At 43.8% G+C, this 18,290-nt stretch overlaps 4 protein-coding genes across 5 annotated transcripts; all 4 read right to left on the bottom strand.

The window, feature by feature from the left end:
• Positions 1–238: 238 nt before the first annotated feature.
• On the bottom strand, positions 239–1,564 carry LOC119119762 (C-type lectin lectoxin-Thr1-like). Of its 2 annotated transcripts, XR_005097383.1 has the most exons (8): positions 1,501–1,564; positions 1,323–1,379; positions 1,208–1,232; positions 1,044–1,129; positions 833–967; positions 623–746; positions 338–538; positions 254–297 (listed from the first exon to the last, which is right to left on the bottom strand). XR_005097383.1 is itself a non-coding variant. In XM_037246365.1 (7 exons), exons 2-7 carry the CDS (start codon positions 1,377–1,379, stop codon positions 471–473), a joined length of 495 nt encoding a protein of 164 aa, XP_037102260.1. In that variant the 5' UTR covers positions 1,501–1,564; the 3' UTR covers positions 239–470. The 2 variants fall into 2 exon arrangements, 1 of the variants encoding a protein (XP_037102260.1); XM_037246365.1 differs by having other exon boundaries at positions 239–538.
• A 2,739-nt stretch (positions 1,565–4,303) lies between these two features.
• LOC119119768 (galactose-specific lectin nattectin-like) lies at positions 4,304–5,767 on the bottom strand. Its single transcript, XM_037246373.1, has 7 exons — positions 5,701–5,767; positions 5,522–5,575; positions 5,428–5,443; positions 5,256–5,341; positions 5,028–5,162; positions 4,739–4,850; positions 4,304–4,573 (listed from the first exon to the last, which is right to left on the bottom strand). The coding sequence occupies exons 2-7, from the start codon at positions 5,573–5,575 to the stop codon at positions 4,500–4,502; spliced, it is 477 nt and encodes a 158-aa protein (XP_037102268.1). The 5' UTR covers positions 5,701–5,767; the 3' UTR covers positions 4,304–4,499.
• Positions 5,768–9,298: 3,531 nt separating this feature from the next.
• LOC119119770 (galactose-specific lectin nattectin-like) lies at positions 9,299–10,814 on the bottom strand. The gene is made up of 7 exons (XM_037246374.1): positions 10,729–10,814; positions 10,535–10,591; positions 10,421–10,439; positions 10,262–10,347; positions 9,979–10,116; positions 9,675–9,786; positions 9,299–9,553 (listed from the first exon to the last, which is right to left on the bottom strand). Exons 2-7 carry the CDS (start codon positions 10,589–10,591, stop codon positions 9,489–9,491), a joined length of 477 nt encoding a protein of 158 aa, XP_037102269.1. The 5' UTR covers positions 10,729–10,814; the 3' UTR covers positions 9,299–9,488.
• A 3,435-nt stretch (positions 10,815–14,249) lies between these two features.
• Positions 14,250–18,027, bottom strand: atp6ap1a (ATPase H+ transporting accessory protein 1a). Its single transcript, XM_037246275.1, has 11 exons — positions 17,874–18,027; positions 17,454–17,580; positions 17,312–17,386; positions 16,930–17,123; positions 16,752–16,792; positions 16,592–16,677; positions 15,993–16,142; positions 15,386–15,543; positions 15,223–15,273; positions 14,823–15,060; positions 14,250–14,706 (listed from the first exon to the last, which is right to left on the bottom strand). Exons 1-11 carry the CDS (start codon positions 17,990–17,992, stop codon positions 14,497–14,499), a joined length of 1,449 nt encoding a protein of 482 aa, XP_037102170.1. The 5' UTR covers positions 17,993–18,027; the 3' UTR covers positions 14,250–14,496.
• Between the last annotated feature and the right edge of the window lie 263 nt (positions 18,028–18,290).

Consider the following 18,290-nt stretch of genomic DNA (forward strand, 5'->3'; position numbering starts at 1 on the left):
ACTTTACCCATAAGAGCTGACTTTCTATAGATGTGCTACACATATTGCATAGCAATAGAAAAATAGCGTCAAAGGAGTCTTTGGTGCTGACCAGTATATCAAGAGATGGGTTGAGCTAGCTAGCCGTTCCATTTCTACATTGCCATCGTTTGATTTTCTATCTTTGGAGTACATGAGTGCACGCAAATGGCTCTGACCTTCTGTGTGCCGCAAAACAACAGAAACAAAAATACACACATTGATGCCGAGACAGATTCCTTCGTTTATTAAAGAGAGAGGGAGAGCGAAGCTTTCAAAAGTTGGTTTGTTTGATGGCAATCAACCATGCATGTAAAGTGGGAAAGGAGCAGATATAATGCAGTAGATCCAGAAACAGAAAGCCACCGCTGATGTCCTGGAGTGTCTCAGAAGAGACATCGAGAGCATAGAAAGGATGCTGTTGGAGAAGACATGATGTCGACTGTTGGGACTTAGTGCACACCGGTGACGCAAACATATGGAACTGTTGAAGTGCAGTCCACATCATTCCAGAAAAGAGCTGCAAAACAACACGGGAAAGAGATTTAGACATCCGTGTATAGTCTTCGCCTCGATCGGCATGAAAAGAGCAGTAAAAACGTACTGTCTGTTCCGGTATTAGTCACCACACAGTCTTCGTTGGCACTCGGAGGGGCGTTAGAACCTTCAAATGCCCTAAAACCCGCTAGGGGGGAAGGTGAAGCATCAGTCCACACAAAGATTCCCTCCTGGAAGACCAAGTTGCATACGAATAAGTCACACATGACAATCACGACGGCTTTGATTTCCATGATTGTGTTAGCTGATGCTTTACAGTTGCTTGGTCATTGAATCCAATCCAGGCAGTTTGATTTGCTCCAAGTTGCTTGTCGACCAGTGCGAGAATCACCGCATGTTCAACTGAGCTTAAGATGGAAGCCAGATTGCCTCCGATAGCTTGGCAGACTAGCTAAACAAACAAAGATACAAATCCGGTCAGAGCTTTTTCTGTGACATCCATGTTTTCAGACCATGACTGTATTTACTTCTGCGTCGTCGAAAGTTCTATCCTTGTCCACAATACGGAAACAGCGGTCATTCAGCCGAACCCAGTGCTTTGGGCAGCAAGGCACTAAAAGACAGGTGAATTGACATCAACCATGCGGCGAGTGCAAACAGGTGACAAAGCTACAAAGTCACCGGTACCGACCTTTAACGACACCTCCGCTAGACCACTGTCCAAGACAAAAACATTGTTCACTGTTAGAATGATGGATGGATGTGTCTCTTTAAAGTGACAAATGACAAAGAACATTTTCACTTACGACGCCAGTCAACAGTCCACTGATCCCACACAGGAGAAGCAAGGAGCCAAGAGCCATCTGCGCGAAGACAGGAAAAAGAACCAAACATCACGTTACACACTTCATTCAGCTCACGTCATTGCCTTGGCTTTGCATGTTGAGACTAAAGTCGCAGGGTTAGGCTTTCATGTCGTGTTACCTTTGCAGTCGTGATGAATGCTTGATGCTGAAGATGTGTGCGTTCCTTTTATATGCGGGATGGAAACAGCCCAGGAATGTTGAAGGTGTCGCTTGTGTCACGTGACGCATCAGACGGGTTCTAGTCCGCCTCGAGGAAACAATGGCAATGACAAAAAGAGCCACCAAACTCAAATTTAACATTGACTTTGTCATTGCATGTCCACGTGATAGATAGATAGATAGATAGATAGATAGATAGATAGATAGATAGATAGATAGATAGATAGATAGATAGATAGATAGATAGATAGATAGATAGATAGGTACGTAGATAGATAGATACGTAGATAGATAGATACGTAGATAGAAAGATACGTAGATAGATAGATAGATAGATAGATAGATAGATAGATAGATAGATAGATAGATAGATAGATAGATAGATAGATAGATAGATAGATAGATAGATAGATAGATAGATAGATAGATAGATAGATAGATTGATATTGTGTCGAGCACATGCTTGCTGAGGCTTAACCTGCACCACAAAGTCCAAAGCTCTCCTGTAGAATCATCATTTGGACTTTTGTTCAAATTTGGACTTTGAACAACATTTCCCATCAAGCCTAACTCGCAATCTTTTGGCCTCTCCTATTTTTGAGTGGCAGGGTTAGGGTTCAGATAGGATGTTACTTTGACTCCAAACGTCAGGAATGCCAAACGAGACGAGGCGTTGGAGAGGCAGGGCAGTGTTCTTGCGCACGAGGAAATACTTTTGGACTTCTTACTTAATTAGCTAAGTTTGACACCTACGCTTCCATGTCACACCCTTGATGTCCTCTAATGCAAGTTTGTGCGCTCTGAAGCAAAGGATGAGTCAGCCAAGTGTTGTGTGATGCTGCGCCGGCCGCCACGTCGGCAACATGAACTGGTTAGGCTGTGACGTTAGCTGATTTGGGAGAAGAAATAAAACAACCTGCGCCTCCGCACACCCACGAGACTTTGACAAAATTCCTGGCTGCCATCGGAAGTTGCACATCCGTCGAATGTTAAGCGGCGGCGGCGGCGGCGGCAGTTTGACCGTGTCATCAGATGTCAACATTTCCCTCCCTCTGTAATGCACTCCTTGAATAAGGCGTCGTACGTGACGTGCCATCTGTCTCAAACATCCATAACAGGAGGGAGTGACAACTGTGGGTGGACAAAACGCCACACCTTGAAATGTAATAAGCTTCACTTTGGAGTCACACCCCAACATAAATTCACCTGCGGTGACGTCAATGCTGATTGGTCTTGGCTTGGTATGCTACTCCTCCTGTCTAATTGTCTTAAGTAGCGTTTAAAATGTTCAGGGTAATTAAAGACGCCTCGGTGCAGGTCTGACGTTTGAGGCGTCGCCTCACCCGTGTTGTGACAGCGGCTCGTTAAGGGCCTAATTGGCCTTTTTTTTATTTTTGGTGTTCCTGACGAGCCTAGCTAATGACTTTGTGTTCTATTTGACTTGTCAAATCACGTTAATGTGAGGGTGTGCATATGGGCCAATTGTACAAGACTTTTGTTGATTCATTCACATTCCGAACAAATCGGATTATTTTAAAGGTGGGTGATTGTCAAGGATTGACTAGAGAGACATCTTATTTTCATATTTCTGACTTTTGGTTTGGTGATGTGACGTAATACGTGTTGGGAGTTGGGATGGACGGGTCCAAACAGCGTTTCAAGGACAATTAGAAATAAACATGCCGTCGAACCATTTTTAGTTCGGCTCATTAGGAAACGATCACAGCATGCAAAAAATACAAAATGTTTGGCCGCTCAGAACACGTAGCTAGTACAAAGATACGTAAATAACCGATTGGAGAATACGTGGCCCATAGTGAGGGTGTGCTGAAGCAAACTAAGTTTCTTTGGCGTCGGATGAATCGTACGCTCGTCAAAGAGGATTCTTGGGCAACAGGGATCAAATCCGTACACTCGTCATCTTTCCAACTATTTTCCATGCAACGTGTCCTGTTACTTGGCTGCCGAAAGTCTCAACTGGTCATCAGTCGGTCTATTAAAAAGAGTACAAGCCAGGCTTACACTTGCGTTGTTAACTTGAGGTGTTTGGTCATTTTTGGTTTTGGATGTAAATGAAATCAATATCACTAAAGAAGAGTGTAGGACTGGATGAGGTCTTCTTGAAAAGTACTTCTTCCCTCTGAACATGTAAACCGTGTTGAACTCTAACATCTTTCCATGCTTTCTACAATTTGTACTATTCTCTCGCAATGTGTTTTCAATCATTTGATAGATCAATAAGAAAAAGTTGATGATCCCTTCTCCAAGCTACTGCTGCCATGATAATAAGGCTTTCACAATTTTACAATGGCTTTCTCAAGACATTAACTGCGTGTGGCTATTAGCGCTGAACTCGAAAACGTTTATTAATGAGGCTCATTTGCATAAAGGTGGGCAATTTCTCCGTCAACGACATGGAAGCTAGTAACGCTATTGTATCTCCACAAACGGCTTTCCCTTGTGCGTGCGTGCGTGCGTGCGTGCGTGCGTGCGTGCGTATGCATGCGTGTGGTACCAGGTAGCGATTGGTGGTTATATACCCACTGTGGTAGGGGGGCTTGGAGTTTTCTGCCTAGCAACACCCCTGCTTGGTCCAATAAGTCGCTTAAAAAAAAAAAAAAAATGGTGTCTGGTTTGGCTTGACCAGCGTTTGGTTTCATTCGATTGGTGTGTGTCACTTTAGGTCAACAAATGAGATGTTAAGAAGTGGGTGACCGTGAGGAAAAAACAAACACACTCATCAAGTAAAGCAACAAACAAGGTGCATTGACAGATTCCTTCATTTATTTCAGATACCCTTCCACCTTCCAAATTTGATTGCCATCAAGAGAAATTGAATTGCTGAGAAGATCATAGATAGAAACAAAGAAACCGCTGGAAATCTGCTATTGTTTCCGAAGATTCTCCAAATATTGCAACAGACATTTTTCGAGAACGATGTGACGGTAGCTGAGCTGATTAGTGACGGTGTGCCTCTTTGATGCAAACAAAGTAATTCAAATCCGTGCAGGCGTCGTCGTTCCAAAGTTCATCTGCGGAGGGAGTGAAAGAGAGAAAGAGCATGAGCAAGGTGGGATTCACTGTCAATAGCTACCAGCTGTATTTTCGACAGACAGACATTCATCACGTTCAGATCACATTGCACAAAAACATTTGACACCACTTAAATAGCCCAGAGTAAAAGGAAACATTCTTACTGTCGTCACTAATCTCAACGCAGTCTTCGTTGCCTTGAAAGTTGTCGGGCTGACCCGCCTCGTATGCTGTAAAGTCCAAAGGTGAGCCGTCGGTCCACAGGAACTTTCCCTCCTGCAATCAAGTCAGACATAAAGATCACATCTGTCAAAAGGAGATGGATGGCGAGCTGGCAGTGCGGCCAACAGAGTTGATGATGAAAGACGACACGAGTTCCTTTCCGGCTAAGAATCCAATAAGCAAGCGCTACTGTCGCATGAGACGTTTTGCCTTTGTCAATGAATCACCCACCTGAATGGCATCGCTGAGTCCAATCCATGTGTCTTGAATGGGACTGAAGTTTTCCCGAATCAGCTCTAAGACCAATGCGTTCTCTTTGGCGTCGAGGACGGAGGCCAGGTTCCCACCTTTGAGTATGCACACATGCTGACACCAAAAACAAAGAAGAAACAATTGTGATTCCACTTTGTATTTTCAAAAGCCATTTCATGGATGGTGAGAACACAAGCTGATGGTTACCTCAGCATCAACAAAAGTTCTCAGCTGTGGTACAAACATGAAACAGGAATCATCCAACTGAGTCCAGCCCTTGGGACAATAAGTCACTGTAATAGAAATTTCAATTTGGAAAACGTCAGAAAAAGAAGAAGAAAAAAAACAAGTAGGTTGGGAAATAAGAGCAGTGACAAACCTTCTGGGAAGGCCAACTGGAAAGAGGAAAAGACATGGTTAAAAACGGACTCGGATCCAGTCGTCGAGATATTTAGGAAAGATTTTGCACTTACGACTCCTGCCAGAAGTCCACAGAGAAGGAACACCGAGCGAAGTGCAAATCCCATCTGTCCAATGACAGAAAAACATTTAAGTGGCTCTTCATCCTACTTACGTACGTACACATGACCGTGTCAGCATAGAAAAGTGACTTTCATGGGATGGCTGCTGTAAAGCTGTGTTGTCATGTTACCTCTGCAGGTCTGATGCTTGATGCTGAGTGGATGTGAAAAGAAGGAAGAGGAGCAATGCTTTTATAGCGTGGCTTGACGCAACTCTGGAATGTGCCGCTCAGGTGACACGTTGGACCAGTTTCTGTCCCAACTCAATTTATAAAGACAATGTTTTCAAAGTGCAAGAGTGACTTCTAGAGGCATTTCATGTGGCAACTTGACAACAAAAGTCCCCTTTTTGCGTGTCGTTTTTGTTGTTTTTTTGGAAAAATGAATGAATTGATCTGCAACTTTTTGGGGCGCTTGACGGTGTCCGGTCGCCCTCTGTTTAAACGCCTCTCACAGCAAACATTGGGTCGCTCATATTCAGATTAGATTAGAGATAGAATTCAATTGGATTCATGAAACGTCCTTCAAATAATAGTGAATAGAGTGCAACACTTTGCAGTCACAGGGGTGGGGTAGGGTGGGGTGGTGTCACAGCGCAGCACACAAGGAAATGTACTGGCTTAATTAGTTCAATGACTTCCTTGGAATCAGGAGAATGATAAGTGACTACCCCACAAAAAAAAAAAAAGATTAAAAATAATTCTGGGTCTTGTCAGTTTGCAGTTACAGCACCGTACATTTTGAAGGTGAGAACTTGCATTCTCACCACAAGAAAGACTGAGCTCAGACCTTCAAACCTCGAAGCCCTCCTCCCATTTTCCAGTCGACGCTGCCGTGCGTGCAACTTCTGATATCAACATTTCACATCATTAGCATGTCTACGGAAAAGGAGTTTTGTCTGCTTCTGCTTGTATTGCATTCCCATAAAAATAGTTTGGTATCAAATAAAAATAGAAAGAAACAAACAAGTAAATAAATACAGCGAAAAAAAAATAGATGAGGTGAAGTGTCCTGATCAATATCATTGAAATAAATTGGACTAAATCACAATACTTGAACTATACCTTATGATTATTTTCTTAACAACAAAACACTTCTTCTCCTTATCCGAACACCTGACCCCATCTGAAAAATTCAGAATGTTCCACAAGTCATGTCGTTCACAGGAAGTTACAATATTCAGAGGTCAACCAAAACGTGAGGTCACTTCTTTATTCTTGGCAACGCCAAACGTCATTGATTTTGAGAGCGTTAGGGTTCGCTGCAATGGCCCGCCCGCAGGAAAGGCTGTCAAAATGTTGAAGTCATCTCACGAGATCACAAAGAATAACGAGGACTCCAAAGTCCACTGAGGCCTCCAAAGTCCACTGAGGCCTCGCCCCCTTCCTTCAAACAAAAATCTTTGGTTTTGGGTGGTGCAGGTGAGGTGAAGTCCAATTAAGTGGTGTGTGGCTGAATCACGGCAACAGCAACGCTAGCCTGGCTGTGAACGAACGCAACAACACGCCCTTCAAGTTGAATGACGCAAACATGGCAGTGACTCGAAAACTTCATAATTGTCGGCACACCCATGATAAATGAATTTCGGTGAACATCTGTGAAATGTTGCAGCGCTTCAACCTCCGCCAGATACGTCAATGCTGCGCCGTTGTTTGGTATGCCACTTGTCCTGTTTAACTACGCCAATCAAAGTTGGCTCCAGGTGGAACCTGTTCCATCTCGAATGAGCCCTGCGTTTGCCGCTTCAAATATGGCGGCGGCGGCGGCGGCTGGCGACTTCCATTTTGAAACTTTGTCAACAGAGTTGTCACAATTACGGAAGTAAAGCCTGACTTGGGCGTAGGGCTATTCTTCTGCCGATTTCAAGTCTCGCTCCTCTCATACGATTGCGTTTACATCCACAGAGCACGTGATAGAGCCTTCATGAGAAGATGGAATGGAAGCAACAGGTGCTGCTTTTGGCTCATGCTTAAGGAAACGTCTAGGAATGATTCATTAAAGAGGAGTTGCCTTTTGATTTATTCTTTCTCCTTCCATCCATCCATCCATTATGCAAAACACTTCATCGTCATGAGGACTTTGGCGGAGTAGACTCCCTCAACTGGTTAATAATTGTCCCTAACAATTTAGAACAGGGGGTGTCAAATTCAATTTTGTCGCAGGCCGCATGGTAGTCATAGTTTCCTTCAGAGGGCCATTATGTGTCAGCCCAAATCAATGTAGAAACATAGAATAGAATAGATCTTTATTGTCATTGTCACACATGTACAACGAAATTTAAAAAGTGCCAACCGATCAGTGCATAGAATAAAAAATAAATAGAATAAAAATAAATCTCATATTAGATACACAACAAACTGATGACTAACTTGTTTTGAAATCAGAGACGAGTCAAATCTTGAAATGTTTCAAAAGATGAATGGTATTTACAAACATCTCTATTTTTTGAACGACATTTCCAATTGTAGTAGTGATACAAAGTCCATTGACAATTTGTCTTCCAGGGGCCAAATATACGTAATGACACTGCGGGCCAAATTTGCTCCGCGGGCCAGAGTTTGACACCCACCGCTGCTTTCAAAGCTTCAATTCACCATTATGTTTGTCTTTCATAAATATGAAAGAGAATCCACGTTGGCTGTCTGGGACCCCATATTTCCCATCCATCGGATACCTCAAGCATGTAACCTGTTCAACCCGTTCCCCCGGAAGAAACAAAGGTTTCAATCAAAGCCTGAGATGGAATTGTCTTGGCCCGTGTAATTGGTGCTTTGTCTCCGCCCACACAGCACAACAGGTTCAAGTTGTCGGCATTGTTGTCGTCAAGTGTAGCTGAAACGTGTGCATCAATTGAACGTATCGCAAAACTGGACTGCCAATCGTCTAATTGATAAAGAAGTGAGTTGGACTGGCGCCACGTTGTCATTTAATGAGTCACCTATTGACGAAGGAATTTTGATGCTTTCTCTAACCCGCTGGGAATGTGACAGTCCTCATAAACAGTTGTTTTTTTTAATCGACTGCCACATCCTTCTCTTTGGCCTTAGATTGATATTGGATGGATGGATGGATGGATGGATGGATGGATGGATGGATGGATGGATGGATGGATGGATGGATGGATGGATGGATGGATGGATGGATGGATGGACACGTAATCAGCAGTTCATTCCAGGAAGTGGACAAAGATTAAAAGCAGTCCGTTAGAAGCAATATCAATTTGTGATTGAATGAAGCTCACAGGGCACACAAGTCAAGTCAAGTCAAGTTGATTTGTATAGCCCTAAATCACAAGCAGTCTCAAAGGGCTTCACATAGACAAAGAATTGACAATTATTCTCAAAGCATCCCCTGATCTTAAGCTCCACTCACAATCACACCTACAGCGGGCAATTTGGAGTGCTCAATTGGCCTACTGTGCATGTTTTGCGGATGTGGAAGTAAACCCGAGTAGGCACGGGGAGAACATGCAAACTCCACGCAGCAAGGCAAAAGTTGGAATCCGACCCGCAACCTCTGCACTGTGAGGTGGACATGCTAATCAGTTCATTATTATGATTATCATATGCGTGATAAATGTATGACTGGTTTTGACTCTAGGCTTTATTATTATTATTATTATTGTATGTGTGATAAATATATGACTGTTTTTGACAGTGGGTTTGATGGAATTTAGTATTAGTAACACACACATGCCTATATTCTTAGACATACACACAAACACATGTGATGCACATAAAGATTCCTTCATTTATTGGAGAGATAACAAAATAGTTTGAGAACCAAAAGGAAAAGAAGAAGATAGGTTGTAGTACATCAAGTTAAACCACTTCAAATGTATCTTGCCAAGGAAAAGCATCAAGATGGAGGTCAATATTTTCCATGCAGCTCCAGGTGTGACACCAAGAGGGTTGATTCTTTACCACAGGTTTATGGAGCAAAGAAAATCCTGGGTATCGGTGCAGGTTTCATCATTCCATTGGCCTGTGTGGATCATGAAAAATACCATACTGGTCATTTGTCAAAAATAAAATTTGATGAATACACAGTTCATGTCTTTCTGTTACTTAAGACTTAAAGATAAGCCCCCCCAAAAAAGGCATACCTTCATCATCAATCTCAACACAATCTTCGTCGCCGCCGAAGTCGTCTGGCTGTCCGGCTCTGAAGTCAAAGAACTTGGACTTTGAGCCATCGATGCGGATGAATTTACCCTCCTGCAAGACAAAAATACTTTTTGACGAGTCATTGCTCAAAGATAATCCACGTTATCTCCAATTCAACATCATTGAAGTTCGACCACTACTATGACAAAAACATTCCATTTGACACTTCCCAGAAATCGGTGACAAGACTGAATCTGCTCAACAGTCGTTCACAGCGACATGTTGCACGAGACAACGTCGTACCGTAATTCCATCATGGACTCCAATCCAGGTGTCGACGACTGAACCGCTATTGGCATCCCGAACCAGCTGGAAAGCTAGGGCATTTTCCACCGAATCGGAAATGCTGGCCAGAGTCCCACCTGCAGAGTTGCACATAGCCTGCACATAGGGAGAGATGAACAACCCAGAACCAAAGGTCAAATGTCAACCTCAGGTTCATTGTACAGGCTGTGATTGGACAAACAATGATTTATGGATTGTAAAAGTGATTTTCAAGTACATCACAACAAGTGACAAGACGTACCTCTGCAGCGGTGTAAGCAAGTGGGTTGTCTCGATAGATAAAGCAGCGGTTCTCCAGCCGAACCCAACCATCTGGACACTCGGGAACTACAAGACAGTTATTACTTTAGCAGGAAGACCAAAAAAAAAATGGCATGCCTGATTCAATTCAGTTACCAACCTGTCACGTTGACGGAGAACTGCAAAGAAAAGAGGCACATAGCGAAATGCATGAAATGAAGCCAAATGGATCAAGTGACAGACTTTGGATTTAGATTTTCTTCCTTTCACTTACAACTCCAGTCACCAGTCCACTGATCCCACACAGGAGAAGCAAAGCACGTAGGGCCATCTGCGCATTGACAGCAAAAAAAAAAAACCCACGTCACACTTCATTGACTTGCTTTGGATTTGTGTCTTGATACTCAAGTTGAACGCTAAGGTTTTTGCCGTAAGAAAGGGAGTGTGAAAAGAGACTTGTCACGTTACCTTTGCAGTCGTGACGCCGGATGCTGAAGATGTGTGCGAGACGACCACGACGAGCGTTCCTTTTATATGTGGGATGGAAGCAGCCCAGGAATGTTGAAGGTGTCGCTTATGTCACGTGACGAGTCATCGGGCGGGTTCTCCCCCGCCCGCCCGCCTGCCTGCCTCGAGGACACAATGACATACAAGTAATACACCAAAGTTGAAGTGATTGTTGACTTGGTTTTGATTGACTCTCATTTTGTGTGGCAATGATACATAACGTGCTCGTAACGCCACAAAGTCCAAAGCTCTCTTGTAGAATACATGCACCATCAACTTATCTGACATTTCCCCATCAAGCCTAATTCGCAATATTTTGGGTTCTCCTTTTTTTGTTACATTTTGAGTGGAAGGGCGACTTCGGACAGGACGTTGCTTTGACTCCAAAAGTCAGGAACGCCAAATGAGACGAGGCGTTGGAGAGGCAGGGCAATGTTCTTGCGCACGAGGAAATACTTTTGGACTTCTTACTTAATTAGCTAAGTTTGACTCCTACGCTCCCGTGTCACACCCCTAATGCGATGTTGTGCGCAAATGATGAGTCAGCCAAGTGTTGTCTGACGGCAAAACGAACTGGACAGACGCTCGCTTGCTCGGACTGCAAACGGTTGAAAAGCAACTCATTAAGTTCACCTGCACACACATCCGGAACACTTTAAAGCAGGGGTCTGGAACTCCAGTCCTCGGGGGGCCGCATTCCTCCATGTTTTCCAAGTTTCCCTCGTTCAACACACCTGATTCAAAGGATCAGTTCATCCTCACGTTCTGCAGGAGCCTGATCATTGAATCAGGTGTGGGAAACTTGGAAAACATGTAGGAATGCGGCCCCCCCCGAGGACTGGAGTTTGAGACCCCTGCTTTAAAGAGAAACTAAACTAGCAACCGATAGAGAAAAAATGCAACTTACATGAACAAGGTCCCAAAATAGATACAAAATGAGTCTAAGGCTTCAACTCATGCTTTTATTTTGTTTTATTTTATGAATTAACACTATTTCCATCCTTTTATTTAAAAAAAGACATGATTTCAAAATGACAATGAAAAATATCAATATCCAAAAATGTACAACTCATTTCAAAGAAATGGATTCGTCTGCTTTCACAGAGGACTACACAACTGGAGAATGTTTACTGTTAAAAGAGTGAAATTGCAAGAATTTGGATAGTTTTCAATCAAACAAGTTCTCCAAATGAGTAAACGATTCTCAAAAATAAGGATTCATTGAGGTATCGATTAGCCGTCGATTAAGCGATTAATCGGCGCCGCTAAGAAAAAAAAGAAAAAAAAAGACCTTTCCCTTGTAAGAAAAACACTTCACTCGAGACTGTTCAACCAACATTTTTTCTTGGATATTCAAAAACAGTTTAGACTCAGATGATTTTTCATGTTGCCCTTTTCTATCTCTAGTTTTTGTGTGTGTGTTTGTTTTGTTTATACGGAGAACACAATAGAAATAAGCCTGTCGGCTTTATTGTGTTTTTATCCTTTGTTGTTTTATTCAATTTAAATTTGAATATGCACTATTTGCACTAGCACCGAATCTATTCCATCAATCGGATGATCTTAACCAACGAGCATTCTGGAAAAAAAAGTTGCAGCTCGGCATGTTTGCAATGTAGTACGTGACGTGACGTCACGGCCACAAGGGGTCCAACTTTGACGAGTCGCTCGGCACCCATCCCTCATTGTGAAACTTTTCTTCACTTTCCATTCGCAGTGGCCAAACGTGCGACATTTGCCATTGGCAACAAGCAGGTGTGTCAAGTGTCAATCTAAAAAAACGTCAGCGTTGAAAATGGAACGACCTTTGTTTTAGTCATTGTTTGCAACACACCCAAAGTGCTTCCTTCCATCATCTGGTATGGTATGCAACTCGGCCCGTGTAATTGGCCTTGCCGTTGCATGAAACGTAATAACTATGAGAAGGACTTGATTGTTGGCGTCTGCCTGTTGAGGTGGAGTCTCCAAAGGTGTCGTGACAGCAGCTCATTAAGTGACTCATTTGCCTTCATCGGAAACATTTCTGCTTACTGACCGCTGCATGTCAATCCTGTGTTTAGGGAAGGTTGAAAGCTTTCTCCTGAAAGGATGTGTTGCCAGGCAGGGCACAAAGCTATCTGCCTGGCAATTGAGTTCAGGACATACACTTTAAAAGAAAAAAGAAAAAATGATGTTGGAGCAATTGACTTCAGCTTTTAAAGCCTGAAGGATTAAAAGAAAAAGGAAAAAAATAATCAGATTCTTTGTTGGTGCGTTTAGAACAAACAAACAAAAATTCCGCATATGACTTGATTTGTATCATGTTTGACTTTTGTATTTCTCACGAATAATAAATTAAAAAACTGCAAAGAGCAGCATTGAGAACTTCGCTAACAAAACCCGCAACAGAGAAAAGAACCTTTTTTTTTTTCATTTCTCCCACCATTTCTATTGATTTTGTGGGTCACAAACATTTTGTTTCGCATGATGAAAGGCCTAAAATCTTCTAATAGTCTCCTGTGTTTGGCATTTGTAACCATTTGTATGAACACGCCCAAAATTGTGAAATTTCTTAATCATTTGTGTCCAATGACTTTCCATCATTTTGCTTGATTCATTTAATAATTGAGTTGAAAAATCAAAACTTCAGAGCAAAAATGAATAAAATAACAATCCAGAGTTTCGTACACCTGCTGTTTTCAATTTTACACACCTTTTTCTAAAATACATATGAATTTTTGTAGTACTTTCACTTTCACCCAGTAACTTTTTATATTATTGTCTCAGTAAAAAAAAAAGAAAAAAAAAATCACTTTGTGTAGCCATAACCTTTTAAAAATCTGACAGTCTTCAAGATCAGGCGTTTCTTTTCTTGCAAGGTCACGGAAAGACAGCTGAAGGGAGACGACTGCCCCCTATAGGATTATCCGCGTATTGCATTTATCTGATCAAAGTCAGTAGGCTTTTGAGGGAGAACAAATATTATACTTGTCAAATCAAGGGCTCTAAATGTAGTAAATATGATGTTTAGTGTTAAATGATGAACCACTATTTCACATCAAACTATTTTTGATGAACTATCTTTTCTGACTTCCTCTGTTGTCCAATCCTGTACTTTCGATGCAGCAAGGTTTCATCGAAGTTGACCATGAAGCAACTGCGTCCCCGAACGGGTAGTGTGAAGTAGTGAAAGAAGTCATTGAAACAATGACTTCTATTACGGCGCACAATGTCTGTGACTCATCATTCGCATTGCTCGTGACTGTCATTTTTCACACTGAATATAAAAATGATTTGACCAAAACATTGCGTGTAATTTGTTCCACAGATGTTTTTATTGACATTACAGCACTTTCACTTCACTTCAGTCATCCAACAAAATAAAACCAATAGACATCATAATTATTCTTCCCATCTCCAGACAATATGTATTCCCTTTGGTAAACAAAAAATACCTTCACCAATAAATAACATTTTCACATCAGCGATCCCTCAGTTTTTTTTGTCCTGTTAGACACAAAAAAAGATTTAGAATATAGGGTCGAAACCAACGCTGAGCGTACACCACAAAACAAACACGGATGCGGGCAGGGTGAGCTTGGAAGAATCCCTGTGAGGTCAGGAGCAGGGACGTTGAAAGCGTTACAGGAGCAGGGACATGCTATTGTGTGGGTGGGTAGACAGAGAGACGGGAGCAATGACAACGGTTGGACGGGAATACAGAACATGATTGTGATGATTGCCGAGACTTTACTCCGTCTGCGGCACGGAGATGGCCGGGCCTTTTGGGTCGTCGAAGCGGTCCATGGTGTGAAGCTGCATGATCATGTGGAGGCCGTAGGTGAGCACGAGGACCATGAGGAGACTGGTCATCAAGCCCATCCAGATCCCCGCCGAGAAGAAACCGGCGCAGTCGGAGGCGTACGAGAACTCGCCGCCACTCACATTGAAGCCTTGAATCTGTCAGGATACGATCACATGACTTAGGGATTGGTCATTAAATAATGACCCTGACACCGCCGACACAACATGACATTTTAGAAAAGTGCGACATTGCGAGCACGTAACCATCTTACTTGGAAGTCTTCGAAGGCGACCCTCCACTGATTGGCTGGATCTTTGGATGAACGCGGGATAAGCTGAGGCCAACGGAAGCTGCTGACCGACTCGCAGCGGTACGAGTACTCGGCCGGGGCGTAAATGTTCCTGCTGCCGTTAAACGTCGCCTTGGTGCCGTCGTACTCCAACTCGACGGCGTCCAGCGTGAACCAGCGACGGGCCGACACCGTGTAGTGGCGCTGGCTCAGCTTGAAGCTACGCGGACAAACGGAGGATTTTTTATTTTGACATCTTACCTCACTTGAACGAGCGTTACGAATATTGATAGCTATGTGAAAAAAATGTCTCAGGACGGACTGTATTTCAACTTCGAGGTTCAACTGTATTGTTAAAAATGTCTTTGTCAAGCAGACTCACATCAATTTGAAGTCGCGGTGTCCAAGAATGTTCTCGTAATTGAGGGTCAGTCTGCAAAGAATAAAAACAACAGTTACTATGACAAAAATTACAATCCCAAAAAGTCGACTTTAGTTCAAGCATCTTTATTACTTGCGTCGAGCAGTCGCGCAACTAGCGCTACCTTGCTTTGGTTTTGTCGCAGCTGGAACCGTGCAGCTTCGGACTGACGCCCTCACCGAAGGTGGACGGGGTGAGGTCGTGTGACTCCCAGCGGCCGCTGCGAAGGATGCTGACTGACAGGCCTTTGGCCCACAGGAGGATGCAACTGCTCTCACCTTCCTGCACGCAAACAGTCGCAAAACGTTGTTAAAGGGGATCTTTTGTGGTGTGTGCTCCAGGAGTCTGGCGTGACTAGTATTAAAAAATAGTCATCGGAGAAGAAGCGGTGGAGTAGTAGCAATACAGAAATCCCAATTGATTTGGCGCCATCTAGTGGTATTTTGGTGTTGAGGAAGTATGTTGAAATGGAATGTGATGGACTTCATTTAGCTATAAACAGCGGCAGCGATTTGCTGCCATCTTGTGGCAAAACGTTTGGGCTTAGCAGATTTTTGCGGTTTACGAGCAGTAATGTGGGGCGAGAAGTCACGGAAGGCGGAGGAAGGGTAGGAGCAGTAGTAATGGGCAGGACGAACAGGTTTTAACCTTGACCAAAACAAAAATAAATATATAAGGAAAAGACGAAGAAAAGAAAATATTGATATGCGCAAATCAAAACAACAACATGCCTTAAACTCCACTGGAGCGTAGACACCTGCCCTCTCCTTCATTTTGCGCTGCCTCTCGCGTTCTCGCTCTCGATCTCGGTATCCGCCTCTGGCCTGCAGTAGCGAGCGGCCGCCCGCCAAAGCCGCCTCCATGGCGACCGAAGGCGACCCCTGCAAAATGCCAGATGCACACGCGACTGCTTTTACCGCGGGGCTTTGTTGTGATAGTATGTTCCTAACAATGCACTGTCCTTTCCCATATTTGAAGAAATAAATACAGTTACAAGTGGCACTCATCCGAAAACAATGATTACCGTAATTTTCGGACTATAAGTCGCACCGGAGTATAAGTCGCACCAGCCATAAAATGCCCAAAAAAGTGAAAAAAACCCATATATATGTATATAAATCGCTCCTGAGTATAAGTCGCCCCCCCCACCCAAACTATGAAAAAAAACCGCGACTTATAGTCCGAAAATTACGGTACATTATTGCATAACTGTCCCCTTTCTAAAATGTACTGAAGGAATTCCAAATAAACCGCAACGCAAATACAGTATGAAAATAAATACGTGATAGCAACGTGCTATATAAAATTGGAAATTGCCACGCCAACTCACCCGAGAGGGTCGCAGGGCGGTGTAGATGGCCGTGTAGGGAACAGACTGGCTCTTCATGACACTCACAACCTGGCCCATCACCTCGTCTAAAGGATGCAAGCTGGTTAAAAGTCGGCCATTTTAAAATCGGAACGACACGCTCGAGTCGATAGAGGCTCACCGTTCCCGCTCAGAACTTCTTTGGCAGACATCAGATCAGACCTTAAATAAAGAAAGAAAAGTTCACACTTGGCAGTCCAAAAAAAAAGTAGCTTCGTGTTCTATGGTTTACTTTTTGTTTGGTGTCCTGTTTGAGTTTTTCTAATCTAAACTAAAAAAAGTGCCCCAGCTCAACTGACCCGATGTAGTAGGGCAGTCGGAAGACGAGCAGGGCGGGCGAGGAAGCGTTGAGCGTGAGCTGACTCAGTGTGTCGGGGTCCATGTATAGAGGGGAGGTCTCCAGTTGCTCTTGCAGGTGACCAATCACTGCGTTGGAGGCCGGCCAGGACACGGCCGGAAGCACCAGGGAGGAGGACGATGATCTCAGGGCACTCTTCAATGGACAGCTGATGTTAGAATTTGCCCCTTAAAACCCTCAATAGTGCAAAGTGTCATTGGCCTCCTCAGGGTTGTCAAACAATTAAAAAAAATTCATTATTTTGAAATTGCATGGTTGTTAGTGGAAAGCAACAAAGGAGTAGGAGGCCATGAAACACCCATGAAGTAGAAACCTGAACCAACCTCCAGGTTGGGGAAAACACTGTCCTGCTTATTTCCAAAAGCTCCTCCGTACAGCGTGAAATCCTCCACGCTCATCTGGAGGAAAGACAATCATGCGTGCATGAAACGGTCAACCAAAAGCAGACCAAAAATGTCCATGTACCTTGTCCTGAAGAAACAGCAGGACATTTCGGGGGCCAGTGTTCACAATTGTATCCAGGTAACCGGAGAGTTGCTGCTGCTCCACAATGTGACCTGCGGCAGGGAGGGGCTGGTTCGCTTGGGGGGTCCTGGAGAAGAGAATGAGAGGCCGTTCGTTCCAATACTTTTGCACGATTGAGCCTCAATTTGTCGCAGCAGAGTCGTGCAATCCATTCTAACCCTGACCTCACTCCAATGACACGAAATGCATCCATTCTCAAACGAGCAATTGCGCGACCGTATCGCTGATGCGCTTACGGAAGACATCTTGGGTGTTTTTCCACAGAAGGATGCGAGCTGTCAGGTGGCTTAATACCGTCGTCGGGCCACAACCCGCCCCGCAAAAACGGACACAGCAGAAAAGGAACAAATACGGGCTCACCATTGGTGCGTCCACAAGACGAGCGGCACTTGCTCCTCGCAGCTGCTCAGCGTGCCGAGCAGGAGGACGAGGAGGGCCGGAGAGATGCATTGAAGGGGAAGCGTCCCTGCAGTCGCCATCTTCGGTTATCCCAGCGGGTGACGTCACGGGCGGCCTATGAAGAGACGACGTCACAGCGCAGCCTCGTTCGTCCAAATATCCAATTTTATTTTGTACCAGAAAACTCAAAGCCCACGAACCTTTATTGAACCAAAGCACGTATTGTGTTTAAAATAAAAAACACATCACCGCATTACAAAAGACTGACAGTTCTCTTGTCAACTAGGTCCTCTCTCTGTTCGCATTTATGTTGTTAGTGCTAGGGTGCACGTCACAAGTAGGCACAACAGAAGCACTTTCAAAAAGTAACAAAAAAAT

Source organism: Syngnathus acus, chromosome 2 (assembly GCF_901709675.1).
Source record: "Syngnathus acus chromosome 2, fSynAcu1.2, whole genome shotgun sequence".
NCBI classification, from domain to species: domain Eukaryota; kingdom Metazoa; phylum Chordata; class Actinopteri; order Syngnathiformes; family Syngnathidae; genus Syngnathus; species Syngnathus acus.